This window comes from Ornithorhynchus anatinus, chromosome 11 (assembly GCF_004115215.2).
Source record: "Ornithorhynchus anatinus isolate Pmale09 chromosome 11, mOrnAna1.pri.v4, whole genome shotgun sequence".
Taxonomy (NCBI): domain Eukaryota; kingdom Metazoa; phylum Chordata; class Mammalia; order Monotremata; family Ornithorhynchidae; genus Ornithorhynchus; species Ornithorhynchus anatinus.
Genome location: NC_041738.1, coordinates 36,453,623 through 36,471,174, shown reverse-complemented (window position 1 = coordinate 36,471,174; position 17,552 = coordinate 36,453,623). Strand labels below are relative to the sequence as shown.

The window sequence follows — 17,552 nt, the reverse complement described above, 5'->3', positions numbered from 1 at the left end:
CGTTCCAGGACAGCGGGAGGACGTGGGCCGGGGGTCGACGGCGGGATGGGCGAGAACGGGCGACCGTGAGGAGGTGGGCGGCAGAGGAGCGGAGGGTGCGGGGTGGGCGGTAGAAAGAGAGAAGGGAGGAGAGTTAGGAGGGGGCAAGGTGATGGAGGCCTGCAGCTCTTTCTCTGCCAGCCTAAGGGCCTGGAGGAGGAGAAGGAGAGGGGGGCCTTGCCCCGGATAGCCTTCGGGAAAGAAGGACCACCTTCCCTAGCTTCGACCACCGCCGGAAAACTCTTCTTCGAGTCTCATCTGCATCCCTCTAACTGCAGGGGATTCCTCGAAGGGGACCCTACCGTACCCCAACCCTCCAGGGGCCGGAAAGGCCGACCGTCGGTGGAGAGGCCAACGGGCCTTTCACGGCTACTGCAAGCCTGGGAGGGCAGGGAGGAGGGGGACACGGAGGGAATCGACCTCACCGTCCACCTCCAGGCCGGAGAGTTGGAAACCCCGGCCGGCCGAGCCGCGTGTGTTGCCGGTCCTCGAACGGCCCCTCGCTTCGCCCCCAAAAATGCTCCGTGAGTGCGCCTGTGCCTCGGAGAGCAGGCGTCTCAGAGAAGCAGCGTGGCCCAGTGGCCGGAGCACGGGCCTCGGAGTCGGACGGACCTGGATTCTAATCCCGCCTCCGCCACTTGTCTGCTGAGTGACCTGGGGCGAGTCACTTAACTTTCCCGTGCCTCAGAACCTCATCCGTAAAATAGGGATGAAGACTGTGAGCCCCGCGTGGGTCCACGGACTGTGTCCAAACTGATTATCTTGCGGGGCTTGGTGGAAAGAACCCGGGCTTGGGAGTCGGAGGATGTGGGTTCTAATCCCACCTCCGCCGCTGGTCTGTGTGACCTTGGGCAAGCCACTTAACGTCTCTGTGCCTCAGTTACCTCATCTGTAAAATGGGGATTAAGACTGTGGGCCCCACGTGGGTCAACCTGATTGCCTTATATCTACCAAAGCGTTCAGAACGGGGCTTGGCACATAGTAAGCGCTTAATAAATACCATAATTATTATTATTTACACCAGCGCTCAGTACAGTAAATATTAAAAAAAAAAAACCAGCCCTAGCCATTATGGAGATTAGGGGGAAGGGGAGGTCCGCACCCCTCTCTTCGCCCCTCCCTCAGGGCCTCCACCCTCTGTTTATCCACATTCGAAGAGAAGGGAGCTTAACGAGAAAGTCCTCTGGAGAGCAAGTGGCTAACGGGCCGGCTAACACGCAGCTCTTTCTCACCTATTTAGCTGGCTCTTCATCTGTTCAGCTAGACCTGTCCGCGAGGCCCTGGGAGAAGGGGGAGGGAGGTGAAGTGAGGTTACGGTCCAATCTTCCGGCTGGAATCAATTTGCATTATGAGAGACATGTACTGTACTCCCCCGGGCGCTCAGTACCGTGCTGTGAACTCAACGAGCGCTCAATAAATACGAATGAACATCCGCTCGAGCCGCTCCGGCCCGATCCGTCCGTCTTGGCCGAAAGGGACACGATCCTCCTCCCCCCTGGCGACCGGAGGCCGCTCCTAAGGTCCGGGGCCGGACCGGGGCTAGAACCCGGGAATCCCGCGCTCACGTTCTCGTCCGGGGGTCACGGAAACAGAGAGGGTGAAAGCCCCTAACGGTGATTCTCCAAGCAACCAAGTGTCTGGGCCCTCCTAGCCTGGCAGAGAGGGAGGAGTCCCCCAGAGCCCTGCCGTGGCCCCGGCCTCCTCACCCGAAGGCCTCGGCAGACGGTTGTGTTAACAGGACGCTAAACTGAGAACGAGGGCTGGGCCCTTCCACGAGGTTGTGATTGGGGAGTGGGCTCCAAGGCCCCTATAAGTAACGCCAGCAGCTCTCCCAGGCCACACGTCGGCTCGAGGAGCTCGGCGGAGCCTCGCTAGCCATCCCTCCCCGTCCTCAGGGAACACCGCCAGCAACCAGCGACCCGCTTCCAACCCCACTTCCAGAGACCTCTAGCTCCAGCAGAATCTCCAAGCCCGGCAGCAGCAGAACTCTCCAGCTCGACCAGTAGCGCCAGTATTATCTCCAGCAGCATCAGCGCTACCTCCAGGATCCCCTCAAGCAGCGGCCTCGCCACGTCCGGCTCGGCACCGGTCCCTCTAGGCGCGGCGGCCATTACCACCGCCATCGACGAGCCACCGCCGCCGCCCCGAAAAGGTGAGTGGAAGGGTTTGACCTGAGCTTTTCTGTCCGAAGATGGCAGCCTCCCCGTTCCCCTCGGGACACTGAGCGCGGGTCGGGCACTGAGAGGAACTGGGTTTTTTCTTTCTTCCTCCAGGCCTGTCTGAAATGGCCCCCCGGTTTCAATCGAAGAAGAAGCTTCCCACGGACCAAGGGAGGGAAAACAGTCTAAATGATCAGCGTCCGAAGCCAAGCTCCTCAGGTACCTGCCCTTCCTCCCCACCTTTCCTCCTTCCACCCTTCTCTCCTTTCCCTGCAGGGTATTCCGGGCTCCACAGAGGAATACTCCCGTAGGGACTGTGTCCACCTCATTTAGGAGAGTACATGGCGGTTGACCCCTGCGATGTCCAACCTCCTCGAGGTATCACTGAGCCTTTTCCTGGAACACAGAAATGTTCCCCTGGGGGGTTTCTGTCCCCCCGGGTCGGGCAACCAGCACTAGTGAAGCAGAGCTGCCTAGTGGATTAGAGCAAAGGCCCAGGAGTCAGAGGACCTGGGCCTCCTCTTGGTATTTATTGAGCGCTCATTATGTGAACAGCACTGTCCTAAGCGCTTGGGAGAGTACAATCCAAGAGAATCGGTCAGCACATTCCCTGCTTACAGGCTGGAGTGGGCGGCAGACATTAACTTGCTCCCTCCTAACCCCCTCACCTCTTTCTGGTGTCTTCTATAGGCCAGCGCCCGGGGCCGAGGACTCCGACATCCCGTCCCAGGAATGACCTGTGGACACCCGAGAACATCCGCATCCTGCTCTCCCTTTGGAACTCCCCGGAAGTCCAGGCCAAGGTTGAGGCCCGGAGGAGCCTTCGCAGCATTTACCAGACCGTCGCCCGCCTCCTGGAATCCCATGGCATACGGTGTATCTGGCAAGAGTGTTGCTCCATCATGTCATCCCTGCAGGACCTGTACTGGGAAATCCAGGAGGCCAATAGGCGGCCACGGGCCGAACCCCTGCCGTGCCCGTTCCAGCAGGAGCTGGACGCGATCCTGGGCGGCGCGGCCGACCCTGAGGAGGTGCCGCTGTTTTGGCTCCCACCCTTGCCAGGTAACTAAGCCCCTTCCGGCTGTGGGGCCCCGAGAAAAAGTTGGGCTGGGTCCCTGAGGGCTGCCCCTGGAAAGAGTCCCCTGGCCAGCCCAGTGTCACCCTGCACTGTCTTTGGGTTGGGTTGGAAACTCCCTCACTTCTCTCCTTTTGCTTTCACAGGTCACCATGTGCCAGCAGAGCTGCAGAGATGGAACCAGCCACGGACTGGACAGTACCACGTGCCGGCCCAGGGGATCCAGTCCTTCCCGACGGCTTCGCCTGTCCAGGGAGCGGAGCAAAATGGAGAGAGGCCTGAGGGTCTCCCGTGGGGCCCTTGGATCAGGCCAGATCACTGTGTATACTTTGTTAAGCCCCAACCCGTTTATCTGGGTCCCCAGCCCTATTGTATCCCCGCTCCGTACCCAGGAGTGTACCCCCATCCCTTCCCTGTGTGCCCTTCAGTGTCTCCCCAGGCCCTCCCAGTGGCCGCTTATGGTGAAAATATTTGTGTCTCCGGAGGACCGGTCCCCCAGGGCTGGAGTGGAAATTGTCCCCTCGAGTCTGAGCGGGCCCAGGGCATGGAGCTCCTGGGCTGGGAGCAGACCCCTTCCTGTTGGCTCCCAGCTCCCCGCTAGACCCCGGCCAGACCCCAGCTAGATCCTGTACCTTTCCTCCTCCTCCTCCTCACCTTCCCCAAAGCAGCCCAGTACCCAGTCTTCCTCAGTTGTGGAACCAGATGCTGGAGCAGGTGCCAGGCTCCTCCAGTCATTCGCCCCCTCTCTACAGCCCCTTTCCCATATGCCCCTCCCCACCCTTTTTCAGATCTTCTCGATCCCCGTTGAGCCTCAGTCCAGTGGAGGTAGGGGAAAGTGGAAAGAGAGGGGGAGAAAGGGACAAACCCCAACTCTCCCAGCCCCTATCACAACTCTTTTCTTTCCCCATGTGTCTCCCCGTCCCTTCTGGCCCATATTCCTGTAATTCCAAAATAAAAATTTGGAAACTTCCGGATGACAGAGTCACTATGCTCGGAGTGGAGAAGGGGGAAGCTGGAGAGGGAGGGGTGACAGTCCCAAACACAGATTCAGGTGAGTCTGGACCTCTCAGGCCAGCTGTGTGTCCATCTTCTTGGGAAGATTCAGCAAATAGTTTCAGCACTCTTACATCCAAAAACATCTTCCTTAGTCTAAGGACTGCAAGCGTTCCCTCAAGAATGTGAGGGGAACAAAAACCTGATAAACCTGACCCAAAACAAAAAGAATAAGCAGACATTGGCTTTTCAGACTCGTGAAAAGCAGGGTACCTGGTACTCCTGGTACCTTCTTCTGGGTTTTGATGTCAGGGTCCTCTGAGAGCCCATTTTCATGGCCCAAGAAAGTACAGAGAGGATTCAAGGCAGAGAAGCAGCATGGCTTCTAAATCTGGCTCTGTCACTTGTCTTGCTGTGTTACCTAGGGCAAGTCTATTCATTTCTCTGTGTCTCAGTTACCTCATCTGTAAAATGGGAATTAAGACCGTGAGCCCCCCGTGGGACAGGGACTGTGTCCAACCCTGTGTCTTTTATCTACCCTGGTGCTTAGTACCACAATAGTAAGTGCTTAACAAAAAACATTTAAAAGAGACGAGTGGGATTCTGTGTGAATCTCTACGGTGAGTCAGAGGAAGGTTGAACCCAGACTTCAAGGATTTCCATGCCCCGTCAAGTAGGCTCACCTGCAAACGGATGATATGGTCACAGTAGCCGTCACCTCCCTCTCAGAGAAGGCCATTCTTTGTGCAGCAGGGTCTCTGGCCCCAGAAACTGATGGATAGTCAAGGCCAACGGGCCTTCCGTGAATCCTGGCTGGTTCCCGAGGGCTACTAGTCAGGCCCGGGGAAGAGGGACCCTCCCTGAGGCCTGCCTGCCAGGCCACTAGCTCCTGGGCCCATAGAAGGGCATCTCTCTGCTCCAATAGGATCAGTTGTTCCTCAGGACGTGCACAGTCCCCTCTGTTGATGTAGCACTGAGTCCTCTAACCTCCCTCCCCAGATCCAGAAACTGGTTTTTCTCCTTCTTATCTGCCACGGTCTTGACCAGCTACTCATCAGCAGTGCCTGGCACATAGTTAGCAATTTAAAAAATGCCATCGGAGGAGGGTTAATGGTAAATGGTGAAAAGGGCAGGAATGGAACCAGCTAAAATGTTTCCGGCCCCTCCTCCCAAGCACCTGACTAACCCCTCCTCCTTCCAGCGGAAGTCAGAGTGGTCCACTGACTAGCGCCTTCAGCTCGGGGTGGGCACCCTTCCTGGAGAAAGGAGAAGAGAGCTTGCTAAGGGGGCGGCCGGTACAGTATTTGATTGCCAGTCCTCAAGGGCAGGCTCTGTAGGTGCTAATTGACTGAAGGGTCCACCTTCCCTCATCCCGGTTTGGAGTTGGGGGACTCTCAATTTTCGGAGAACACAGGCTGAGGCACGAAGCGGTTCCTCCAGCGCCTGATTGTCTTGGGGTCCAGGCGTTGCAGGAAGATAGGGGTTAGTCAGGGGTCCGGCAACCTTACCCCACTCACGCTCACTCCACCAGTTCCACACAGACGATGCAGACCGTGGACTCTCCCTCCCAACCTCTTAGTACGGTACTCTGCCCCTAGTTAGCACTCGATAAATACCATAGATTGATTGATCGATTGATTGATCATCAAGTTTATTCAGGTTCATTGAGCTCCGAGGGAGCAGGGGGAGAGTCTCAAAGAGGAGGGTAGGCTGGTGGGGGCAGGCTGGAGCGAGTAGGCCAGGTGTTCGTATGCAGAGCGGGGATGGGGGGAAGGTTGTGGGGAGCGGGGGGAGCCAGGGCAGGAGGTCTGGTTCTAGGAGGAGCGGGCAGGAGGGCCGCCTCGCTGTGCCCGGGAGCGGTCGTTGCGGGGGCGGGCCTCGTTGGCCCCTCTCCGTTGGCGTCGGGGGGGCCCAGCGGTGGGTTGAGCAGGGCGACGGAAGCGGTGGCCTCGGGCCCCAAGGAGGCTGACCAGGAGCAGAGCGGACAGCCCGGCCACCCCCAGCAGCCCCAAGTAGATGGAAACTGCAGCTGACAGGATTGACTCCAGCCGGGCTGTCAGAGAAGAAGCAGAAGTTCATGGGAGGGGTAAGGCGGACCGCCGAGCTCCTACCCCCTCCCCAGCCACCCTCTCCTCTCCCTTCTCTCCCCTCCCTCATCCATCCTTCTCGTCCCCCTTCCCTCTCTCCTTCTTTTCTTCCCGACACCTTCACCCCCATCCTCTCCCACCACAGACCAGCTGGGATTTGGGCTGAGGGTCTGGGCTATGCCATTCTCAAGCCGTCACAATCGCTTGGGCGCTCTCGTTTTTGAGAAGCAGTGCGGCCTCGTGGAAAGAGCCTAGGCCCAGGAGTCAGAGGACCTAATCCCGGGTCCTAATCCTGGTTCCGCCACTTGCCCGCTGTGTGATCCGGGGCAGGTCTCCCTCCACCGTGACCCAGGGAGGACGGGTCCTACCTCTGACCCGATGAACCTGTATCTACTTCAGTGCTTAGTACGGTGCTTGACGCACACAGTGAGTGTTTAGCAAATACCACAAGTATTCCAAATTGAGATGATTGGGTCTGGGGAGTCCATACCCATCAGCACGACGCTGCTGCCCTCCTGAGTCCCATTCCGGAGATGCTCCAGGCTTGCCTTGCAGCCTAGGGAGGAAGGAGAGTTGGAAGGGAAGAGGGGAGCAGGAAGGCTCAGGAGCCGAGCTCCCCTCTCCAAGTCAATCCTCCACCGCAGGCTGGACTCGGGACTTCCGGGAGGGAAGCGCAGGCCCTGAAGAAGTGGGGCGCGGGGGCCGCGGCCGGAGGATGCCGAGGTCCGGAGACCTGGAGACGCGTACCCTGATCTGGGTCAGATGGCAGCTTCGCTCTGACTTCCACGGTCATGCTCTCATGGTCCGCCGTGCATGTCACAGTCATCTCCCTGGGGCCCCTGGGCCTCTTGAGCAGAAACAGTGCACTGAACACGGTGTTCTCTGTGTCCCCGGACAGCTTCTCCACGTCTTCTCCATCCAGGGCCTTTTCATTCATTCATTCAATAGTATTTATTGAGCGCTTACTATGTGCAGAGCACTGTACTAAGCGCTTGGAATGAACAAGTCGGCAACAGATAGACAGTCCCTGCCGTTTGACGGGCTTACGGTCTAATCGGGGGAGACGGACAGACGAGAACGATGGCGATAAATAGAGTCGAGGGGAAGAACGTCTCGTAAAAACAGTGGCAACTAAATAGAATCGAGGCGATGTACATTTCATTAACAAAATAAATAGGGTGATGAAAATATATACGGTTGAGCGGATGAGTACGGTGCTGAGGGGATGGGAAGGGAGAGGGGGAGGAGCAGAGGGAGATGGGAGGAAAACAGGGTTAAGCTGCGGAGAGGTGAAGGGGGGTGGCAGAGGGAGTAGAGGGAGAAGAGGAGCTCAGTCTGGGAAGGCCTCTTGGAGGAGGTGAGTTTTAAGTAGGGTTTTGAAGAGGGGAAGAGAATCGGTTTGGCGGAGCTGAGGAGGGAGGGCGTTCCGGGACCGCGGGAGGACGTGGCCTGGGGGGCGTGGCCCGGGGGTCGACGGCGGGATGGGCGAGACCGAGGGACGGCGAGGAGGTGGGCGGCGGAGGAGCGGAGCATGCGGGGTGGGCGGTAGAAAGAGAGAAGGGAGGAGAGGTAGGAAGGGGCAAGGTGATGGAGAGCCTCGAAGCCTAGAGTGAGGAGTTTTTGTTTGGAGCGGAGGTCGATAGGGAACCACTGGAGTTGTTTAAGAAGGGGAGTGACATGCCCAGATCGTTTCTGCAGGAAGATGAGCCGGGCAGCGGAGTGAAGAATAGACCGGAGCGGGGCGAGAGAGGAGGAAGGGAGGTCAGAGAGAAGGCCGACACGGTAGTCTAGCCGGGATATGACGAGAGCCCGTAGCGGTAAGGTAGCCGTTCGGGTGGAGAGGAAAGGGCGGATCTCGGCGATATTATAAAGGTGAAACCGGCAGGTCTCGGTAACGGATAGGATGCGTGGGGTGAACGAGAGAGACGAGTCAAGGATGACACCGAGATCGCGGGCCCGAGAGACGGGAAGGATGGTCATGCCATCCACGGTGATAGGGAAGTCTGGGAGAGGACCGGGTTCGGGAGGGAAGATGAGGAGCTCAGTCTCGCTCACGTTGAGTTTTAGGTGGCGGGCCGACATCCAGGTGGAGACGTCCCGGAGGCGGGAGGAGATGCGAGCCCGAAGGGAGGGGGAGAGGACAGGGGCGGAGATGTAGATCTGCGTGTCGTCTGCGTAGAGATGGTAGTCAAAGCCGTGAGAGCGGATGAGTTCACCGAGGGAGTGAGTGTAAATGGAGAACAGAAGAGGGCCGAGAACTGACCCTTGAGGAACTCCAACAGTTAAAGGACGGGAGGGGGAGGAGGCGCCAGCGAAGGAGACCGAGAATGACCGGCCAGAGAGGTGAGAGGAGAACCGGGAGAGGACGGAGTCCGTGAAGCCAAGGTGAGATAAGGTATGGAGGAGGAGGGGATGGTCGACGGTGTCAAAGGCAGCAGAGAGGTCAAGGAGGATCAGAATGGAGTAAGAGTCATTGGATTTGGCAAGAAGGAGGTCACGGGTGACCTTAGAGAGAGCAGTCTCGATAGAGTGGAGGGGACGGAAGCCAGATCGGAGGGGGTCCGGGAGAGAATGGGAGTTAAGGAATTCTAAGCGGCGATTGTAGACGACTCGTTCTAGGATTTGGGAAAGGAAGGGTAGTAGGGAGATATGGCGATAACTGGAGGGGGAAGTGGGGTCGAGAGCGGGTTTTTTTAGGATGGGGGGAGACGTGGGCATGTTTGAAGGCAGAGGGGAAGGAGCCATTGGAGATTGAGGGGTTAAAAATAGAAGTTAAGGAAGGGAGGAGGGCAGGGGCGATGGTTTTAATAAGGTGAGAGGGAATGGGGTCCGAGGCGCAGGTGGAGGGGGTGGCACTTGCGAGGAGGGAGGAGATCTCCCTTGAGGATACTGCGGGGAAGGATGGAAAAGTAGGGGAGAGGGTTGGTGGGGGGGAGGGGAGAGGCGGAGGGGTGACTCTGGGGAGCTCAGACCTGATTGTGTGGATTTTTGTCCCCTAGGGTCCAGGAAATCCGCAAGAGGGAGGGATAGTGGCCGCGAGCCACGCAGAGCAGTGGAGGAGGTGACCCCACGGTCGGGGTCAGCAGGAGCAGCTGCGGTGGCTTCAGGGGAGGGAGTGGCTTCCTAGCTGCCCAGGATGGAGAGGGAAGAGCAGGGAGTCACTTTGGAGACACTGCTCCCGCCTCACTCCCCTCCCATCTCACTGCCCTTCCTCTCCTGTCCCTCTCCGAGCCTCCGGCCTGAGCTCTTTCCATCTCCTAGTTCTTGCCCAGGCTCCCTGCAGCAGGTCAGCTCTCCTCTCAGCCAGAGAGGCAGCTGGAAAGAGCATGGGCCCGAGCATCAGAGGAGCCGGGTTCTAGTGTCGGCTCTGTCACTTGTATTTGTCGGTATTTGTTAAGCACTTACTATGTGCCGAGCACCGTTCTAAGCGCTGGGGTAGACACAGGGGAATCAGATTGTCCCACATGGAGCTCACAGTCTTAATCCTCATTTTACAGATGAGGTAACTGAGGCACCGAGAAGTTAAGTGACTTGCCCACAGTCACACAGACACTTGTCTGCTGAGTGACCTTGGGCAAGTCCCACTTCATTTCTCTGGGCCTCAGTTACCTTGTCTGAAAATGGGGATAAAGACTGTGCGCCCTGCTGGGACAGGGACTGTATCCGGCTCGATTACTTTGTATCTTCCCCGGCATATAGAAAGCCCTTAACAAATACCGTAAAAACCAGCTTCCGGTGCTTGGGGCCCTGAACCCTTCATTTCCTCAGCTCCTAGCCCAGTGTTGCCCTCCCCCGTTTCCCCACAGGCCTCACCCTGGTAGATGAACTGGGTCCCAGCTCCAAAGATATATTGACCGCCGTGCCACAGGGCGCAGTAGTAGATGCCGACGTCTTTGGGGCCGGCGTTGCCCAGGGTGAGCTGCATCGTGTTCTTCTCTACGTCCAGCCCAGCCAGAAATCGGTTGGACACCCCGGTGCCATAGGTGGGGGTCGCTCCCTCACGCAGGCTCAGCAGGAAGGTCGGGCCCATCCCCGGCCTCTGGTAGTACCATGAGAGGACGTAGATTCTGGCGACGCCGCCCTCCACGCGGCACTGGATCTGCGGGTTGCCCTGGCCGCTCACCACGGAGGGCTGGGGCTGGTGCAGGAAAGGTGGCTGGAGAGCCAGGAGGGCTGGAGGGTACAAGCGTCAGCCCCGGGGCGGGTGATGGGGCTTTTTCCTCCCCTGGTTCAGCTCCCTTCCGCTCCTGCTCCTCTTTGTTCCCTTCCCATCTCCTCCCTCCTTCTGCCCGGCCGCCCACCCTCAACGGAACCTGGATATCCGTCCAGAGGCACTCTCTGACTCTTCCCCCGTCATCTTGGCCTATTCCTCGGTCCTCCCCCCACCTCAAATCTTCTTCTCTCCCCTCACCCCCACCCCAAGTCGCTTCCTGTCGTTAGCGGTGGGGAGGGCTCGGTGGAAAGTCCCTGAGGAGGTCATGGTTGTTTCCTCGAGGGAGGAGGGAGACCCCAGCACAGGGCCCGTCCCCCCCCGTACCCACAGATTGAGGGGATGACAAACTGGGGGCAGAGGCATGGCGCTTACCGGGAAGGGGGAGCAGGATCAGACAGAGCCGAGAAGCCATGATCGATGGCGCCGGCCGGGAGGATGAGCCTTGGGTTGGGGGGTTCTCGTCGCCGGTTGGGAGGGGGGCCTCGATCTTACACCTCTCGGTCGTCCTGATGGGCTCCGACTGCGCTGGTGCCTGGGGTTCCGGAGGGCGGAGGCCGCTTCCTGCTGTCGGGGGTAAGTGGGGCGCAGGCGTGTGGCATCTCTGACGTGTGGCGGACTGGGTCCTGGCCTGGGGGAGGTAGGAGGGGAGGAAGGAAAGCCCTTGACTCCGCTTTCCCCACTCAGCGTTCTATATTAAGGCCCATCAGGGTCTCGGAGCCAGAAGAGGGAAAACCGGGTCCATCGTCCTGGTTCATCAAGAACTTTATGGACCACCCATTCTGGACCACGGGGATTTGCTCCTTGTATTCACTCCTCCCTCGGCCCCGTAGCACTTATGTCCAAATCTGTAATTTATTGATTTCTATTAATGTCTGTCTCCCCCTCTAAACTCTAAGCTCCGTGTGGGCAGGGAATGTGTCTACCAACTCTGTTATATTGTATTCTCCCAGAAGAAGCCGTGTGGCTTAGTGGCTAGAGCATGGGTCTGGGAGTCAGAAGGACCAGGGTCCTAATTCTGGCTCTACCACTTGTCTGCTGTGTGACTTTGGGCAAATCATTTAACCTCTCTGTGCCTCAGTTCCCTCGACTGTAAAATGGGGATTAAGACTGTGAGCCCTGGGTGGGACATGGACTGCATCCAACCTGATTAGTTTGTAATAATAATAACAATAATTATGGTATCTGTTAAGTGCTTACTATGTGTCAAGCATTGTACTGGGGTAGATACAAGGTAATCAGCTTATCCCACGTGGAGCTCACAGTCTTAATTTGGAGAAGACTTAGAGAGGTAGCGTGGCTCAGTGGAAAGAGCCCGGGCTTGGGAGTCAGAAGTCATGAGTTCGAATCACGACTCTGCCACTTGTCAGTTGAGTGACTTTGGGCAAGTCATTTTATCTCATCTGTAAAATGGGGAATAAGACTGTGAGCCCCATGTGGGACAAACTTGTATCCCCCCCAGAGCTTAGAACACTGCTTAGTACATAGTAAACGCTTACCTCCTCATCTTCCCTCCCAAACCCGGTCCTCTCCCAGACTTCTCTATCACCGTCGATGGCATGACCATCCTTCCCGTCTCTCGGGCCCGCGATCTCGGTGTCATCCTTGACTCGTCTCTCTCCTTCACCCCACGCATCCTATCCGTTACCGAGACCTGCTGGTCTCACCTCTACAATATCGCCAAGATCCGCCCTTTCCTCTCCACCCAAACGGCTACCTTACTGTTACGGGCTCTCGTTATATCCCGGCTAGACTACTGTGTCGGCCTTCTCTCTGACCTCCCTTCCTCCTCTCTCTCTCCGCTCCGGTCTATTCTTCACTCCGCTGCCCGGCTCATCTTCCCGCAGAAACGATCTGGGCATGTCACTCCCCTTCTTAAACAACTCCAGTGGTTGCCTATCGACCTCCGCTCCAAACAAAAACTCCTCACTCTAGGCTTCGAGGCTCTCCATCACCTTGCCCCTTCCTACCTCTCCTCCCTTCTCTCTTTCTACCGCCCACCCCGCACGCTCCTCTCCTCTGCCGCCCACCTCCTCACCGTCCCTCGGTCTCGCCCATCCCGCCGTCGACCCCCGGGCCGCATCCTCCCGCGGTCCTGGAATGCCCTCCCTCCTCAGCTCTGCCAAACCGATTCTCTTTCCCTCTTCAAAACCCTACTTAAAACTCACCTCCTCCAAGAGGCCTTCCCAGACTGAGCTCCTCTTCTCCCTCTACTCCCTCTGCCACCCCCCCTTTTTACCTCTCCGCAGCTAAAGCCTCATTTTCCCCTTTTCCCTCTGCTCCTCCACCTCTCCCTTCCCATCCCCACAGCACTGTACTCGTCCGCTCAACTGTATATATTTTCATTACCCTATTTATTTTGTTAATGAATTGTACATCGCCTCGATTCTATTTAGTTGCCATCGGTTTTTACGAGATGTTCTTCCCCTCGACTCTATTTATCGCCATCGTTCTCGTCTGTCCGTCTCCCCCGATTAGACCGTAAGCCCGTCAAACGGCAGGGACTGTCTCTGTTACCGACTTGTTCATCCCAAGCGCTTAGTACAGTGCTCTGCACATAGTAAGCGCTCAATAAATACTATTGAATGAATGAATGAATCATTTTTATTACTATTAAACCCCATTTTTACAGATGAGGTAACTGAGGCACAGAGAAGTTAAGTGACTTGCCCAAGGTCACACAGCAGAAAAGTGGTGGAGCCAGGATGAGAAGCCACGACCTCTGACTCCCAAGCCTGGCTCTTTCCACTAAGCCATGCTGCTTCTCAACCTACTGCAGCACTTAGAACAGTGCTTGGCACATAGTAAGCGCTTAACAAATACCATTAAAAAAAGTTCCCATTGAGCCTATAGTGTTCACCCCAAGTCTGAGAGGGAGAAGATTTAAAGACACTTATCTGTGCTGTGGGGTTTCTAGAGGGGAGGGGGCTCCCTCCTCTTCATTCCTGTTTCTCCTTGATATAAGGCCTAGTAGAAATCACGAAGGAATGGGAATCAGGAGGCCTGGATTTGAGTCCCAGCTCATCGCTGGCCTTCTGCATGAGCTTGGGCAAGTCACTTCACTCCTCTGTGATTCTGTTTCCTCATCTGGAATATGGAACTAAAATACCTGCCTTCCAAATCTCATTTTATGAGCCCCATGTGGGACAGGCACTGGGTCTGATCTCATCATCTTGTGCCTACCCCAGCACTCAGCACATAATAATCATCATCATCACCATCACGGCATTTCTTAAGCGCTTACTACATGCCAGATACTGTGCTAAGCACTGAGGTGGATACAAGCAAACAGTCCCCGTCCCACATGGGCCTTACACTCTCAATCCCCCATTTTACAGAGGAGGTAACTGAGGCACAGAGAAGTGAAGTGATTTGCCCAAGGTCACACAGCAGACAAGTAGCAGAGCTGTGATTAGAACCCGTGGCCTTCTGACTCCCAGGCCCGTGCCTCTAACCACTACACCATGCAACACTTCACAAATACTGCAGTTAATATTATTATTAGTAGTATTAGTATTATCTCCATACCCAACCCCCTCAGTAATTTATTGCAGTGTTGCTTTCCAATCTCTCTTCCGACCTCAAAATGTTGACCAGCTCCTAATTTATTCAGTCTACCTTCATGGTCCCTCGCTACCACCCAACCCTCCCTGTGCAGACTAGAAAAACAACCTTGATTTTGACCTCCTGCAGGGATCCTGGCCGGAAACACGTAGTGTGAAGTCATCGTCATTTATATCAGGGGCACACTAGAAGTGGATTGGTTTCTTAGCTTCTTTCTTGGTTTCTTGGTCTCTTTCTTGGTGTCTTAGCCTCCTTCTCTTACTAATATACTGTTTGAGTTTTATTACTTTCCTTTACAAAATTTCTCCATGTCTTCATTTTTATTTGCTTCATTTAGAAAATTTAAACATATGCCATGACTCTTTTTCTGGATGCTCAAAAATAAATGCGATTATTTGTGCCTGCGGTACACCATCCTAGCACTGTATTACCAGCCAACTGAGGTGCCGTAAACTGGCGTGGGGTTTTCTTTTTACTGTTGCTAGTGGGGAGGGAGACTTTCAGTTGGTCCAGTGCTCTGGGAATCAGGACATCTGTTTCTAGCCCTGTTTCTACCTATAGTCGACTAAAGTGGGCCAAGACCGCGTGTGAACTTCACAATGTGCTGCGCTCTGTGCCCCAGGCAGCCAGGGGCAAGTAACTTGAGTGCTTTGGAAAAATAAACTGCCCTACTAGTTCAAGTTATTCACAAAAATCTCCAAAAAGCCAATTCCTTCAGCTTTTCTCCTCCCCTCCACCAATAAGCCAGTAGGTAGGGAAGCAGCATGGCTTAGTGGAAAGAGCACGGGCCCAGGAGTCGGGTTCTGGGTTCTAATCCCGGCTCTGCCACGTACCTGCTGCTTGGCCTTGGGCAAGTCATTTCACTTCTCTGTTCCTCAGTGATCTCATCTTTAAAATGGGGATTGATATGACAAGCCCCGCATGGGACATGGACTGTGTCCAGCCTGACTGGGTTGAATCCACCCCAGACCTGGCACATAGTAAGTGCTTAAAAATACCATACAAAAAAAATAAAACAAAAACAAGAGGAAGAAGTAATTTACTGCAATTCCTGCTCTGGAGGGAAGCTCTCTGGTAATACATTTAAGTCAACCTGAGCTTTCTGCGGGGAACTGCTATCAGCAGCTAGTTTGATGAGGCTGGGCTCCCTATCTCAACTGAGACATGAAAAAGGTAACAGAGAAAGTTCTGTTTACTTGCCTGGCCTCTGAGCTGAGCCTGAGGGAGTGGTCAGGAAGTAGGTCCTCCCCCAAAACAAGGAGCTGGAAACAGCAAGGGATAAAAGGACTCTAGACTGTAAGCTTTGTTGTGGGCAGGGAACGTGTCTGTTATACTGTCATACTGTACTCTCCCCAAGGCTTAGTATGGTGCTCTGCACACAGTAAACACTCAATAATTAAGATTGACTGACTTGACAACTGCTAAGAAGTGAGGACAGCAGCTCTATCAGAGCTCCAGAGAGAAGGGGGAGTCTGGCTACAAACAGATGGAGTAAAAATCTTGTTTTTAAACTCTGGTGGGAGAACTGGGTTCTAATCCTGCCTCCGCCATTTGTTTACTGCGTGATCTTGGACAAGTCACTTAACTACTCTGCACTTCCGTTTCCTCATCTGTAAAATGGCGATTCAACACCGGTACTCTCCCTCGCTTAGTCCGTGAGCCCCCATGTGGGACAGGGACAGTGTCCGATCTGATTGAATTGTATCTATCGTAATACTTAGCATAGTGCTTGACACCATGGGTGCTTAACAGATACCACAATTAATATTATTATTAATATTACTAAAACTTTAAATGTCCATTGGCTGCTTTTTTCTGAGGGACTTCAAGGAGAGATGGGAAGAATCCTGAGGTCGTGACTGCAAAGCTTTACGGGAACTTCTCCAGGGAAAGGATTGTCATTAACACCAGGACATTTATTAAAGAGATTTTCTCAGAACCTTTCAGCAACTCAGAGTGAGCAGGCACCTAGTTGGAGAGGAGAAGGGAGCAGAGGTATAGGACCTTAAATGGGTGAAGCTTGAATAATTACAAAATAACTCAGCACAGGAAGAAAAACCAGCAGTGAACTGAGCCTGGGGCTGTGGTTTCCTTAGTGTCCATTTAAGCTCCTCTCAGCCTGGCAACCTCAGGTTAAACGGAGTCTCTTCCCTTATCTACTTGTTAATAAAAATAATAATAATAATGTTGGTATTTGTTAAGGGCTTACTATGTGCAGAGCACTATTCTAAGCGCTGGGGTAGATACAGGGTAATCAGGTTGTCCCACATGAGGCTCACAGTTAATCCCCATTTTACACATGAGGTAACTGAGGCACAGAGAAGTGAAGTGACTTGCCCACAGTCGCACAGCTGCCAAGTGGCACAGCAGGGATTCGAACGCATGACTTCTGACTCCCAAGCCAGGGCTCTTTCCACTGAGCCACGCTGCCAGATCCCCATTAAGCTCCCCCTGTTAAAAGCAAGATGAAATAGAGCAAGCATCTTTGGTTTTCACTCTTCTGTGGCATTTAGGAGGCCTTGACGTTTCGGGTCACGTCTCGGCTCACCCCCCATTCGGAGAACGGATAATACGATAGCTCGTCTCTCCCTTGTGACCCCGCTCATAGTGACTGGGTCAGGAGGTGGTGGCTTCATGATGGCTTCCCTCCATCAGAGGAACTTTTTATTTTGGGCGGGGGTAGAGGGAGGGAGGAGAACTGTGCCGTGGGCTCCATAGGCTCATCTCATGTTAAAAAAGAAACCTAAGTGAACACCAAAGTTGAATGGGCTTTCAGTGTGAAGGAGGGAGGGAATGGGGGAAGACTGCCACTATTCCCCTGCCTTCCTTCCTCCTCAGCCACGCTGGATCAGTTTACCCACCTATTTTCTCACACCGTATGCAACTTGCAGCCAGTTCCAGCTTCTGACTTCCAGGCCTGGGCCCAGGGTTGTCTGAATTCAACAGTTTTGGGGCAGAGTCTGATGGGTGATACACACTCTGCCTTGGATGGCGAGGAAAGGGTGAATTTCAGCCATGTTACGAAGGTAGAAGAGACAGAATTTGGTGACAGACCGAATATGTGGATGGAACGAGAACGACGAGTCGAGGACGATGCCAAGGTTATGGGCTTGTGAGATAGGGAAGATAGTGGCGTTCTCTACGGTGACGGGAAAGATGGGGCGGATAGGGTTTGGGTGGGAAGGTAGGAGTTCAGTTCTAGACCTGTTTAATTTGAGGTTGCAGCAGGACATAATAATAATGTTGCTATTTGTTAAGCGCTTACTATAATAATAATAATTATGGTATTTGTTAAGCGCTTACTATGTGCAGAACAATGTTCTAAGCGCCGGGGTAGATACAGGGTAATCAGATTGTCCCACGTGGGGCTCACATTTTTTAATCCCCATTTTTACAGATGAGAAAACTGAGGCATAGAGAAGTTA

At 54.7% G+C, this 17,552-nt stretch overlaps 1 protein-coding gene across 2 annotated transcripts; it reads right to left on the bottom strand.

Moving 5' to 3' along the window:
* Nucleotides 1–5,920: 5,920 nt before the first annotated feature.
* LOC114815156 (immunoglobulin alpha-2 heavy chain-like) lies at nt 5,921–17,338 on the bottom strand. 2 transcript variants are annotated; one of them, XM_039913531.1, is made up of 7 exons: nt 16,989–17,338; nt 10,939–11,194; nt 10,167–10,526; nt 9,326–9,480; nt 7,101–7,278; nt 6,844–6,909; nt 5,921–6,319 (listed from the first exon to the last, which is right to left on the bottom strand). In XM_039913531.1, exons 2-7 carry the CDS (start codon nt 10,976–10,978, stop codon nt 6,081–6,083), a joined length of 1,038 nt encoding a protein of 345 aa, XP_039769465.1. In that variant the 5' UTR covers nt 10,979–11,194; nt 16,989–17,338; the 3' UTR covers nt 5,921–6,080. The 2 variants fall into 2 exon arrangements, with proteins under 2 accessions (XP_039769465.1, XP_039769466.1); XM_039913532.1 differs by having other exon boundaries at nt 7,101–7,200.
* Between the last annotated feature and the right edge of the window lie 214 nt (nt 17,339–17,552).

Excerpts from the sequence above, each read along its gene's own strand:
- LOC114815156 (XM_039913531.1), bottom strand. The coding sequence starts at position 10,978 with ATGGCTTCTCGGCTCTGTCTGATCCTGCTCCCCCTTCCCG. Across the intron at positions 6,910-7,100 it reads GCCATCTGACCCAGATCAGG|GCTGCAAGGCAAGCCTGGAG; the intron begins GTACGCGTCTCC and ends CTTCCTCCCTAG. Across the intron at positions 6,320-6,843 it reads CAGCAGCGTCGTGCTGATGG|CCCGGCTGGAGTCAATCCTG; the intron begins GTATGGACTCCC and ends CTTCTCTGACAG.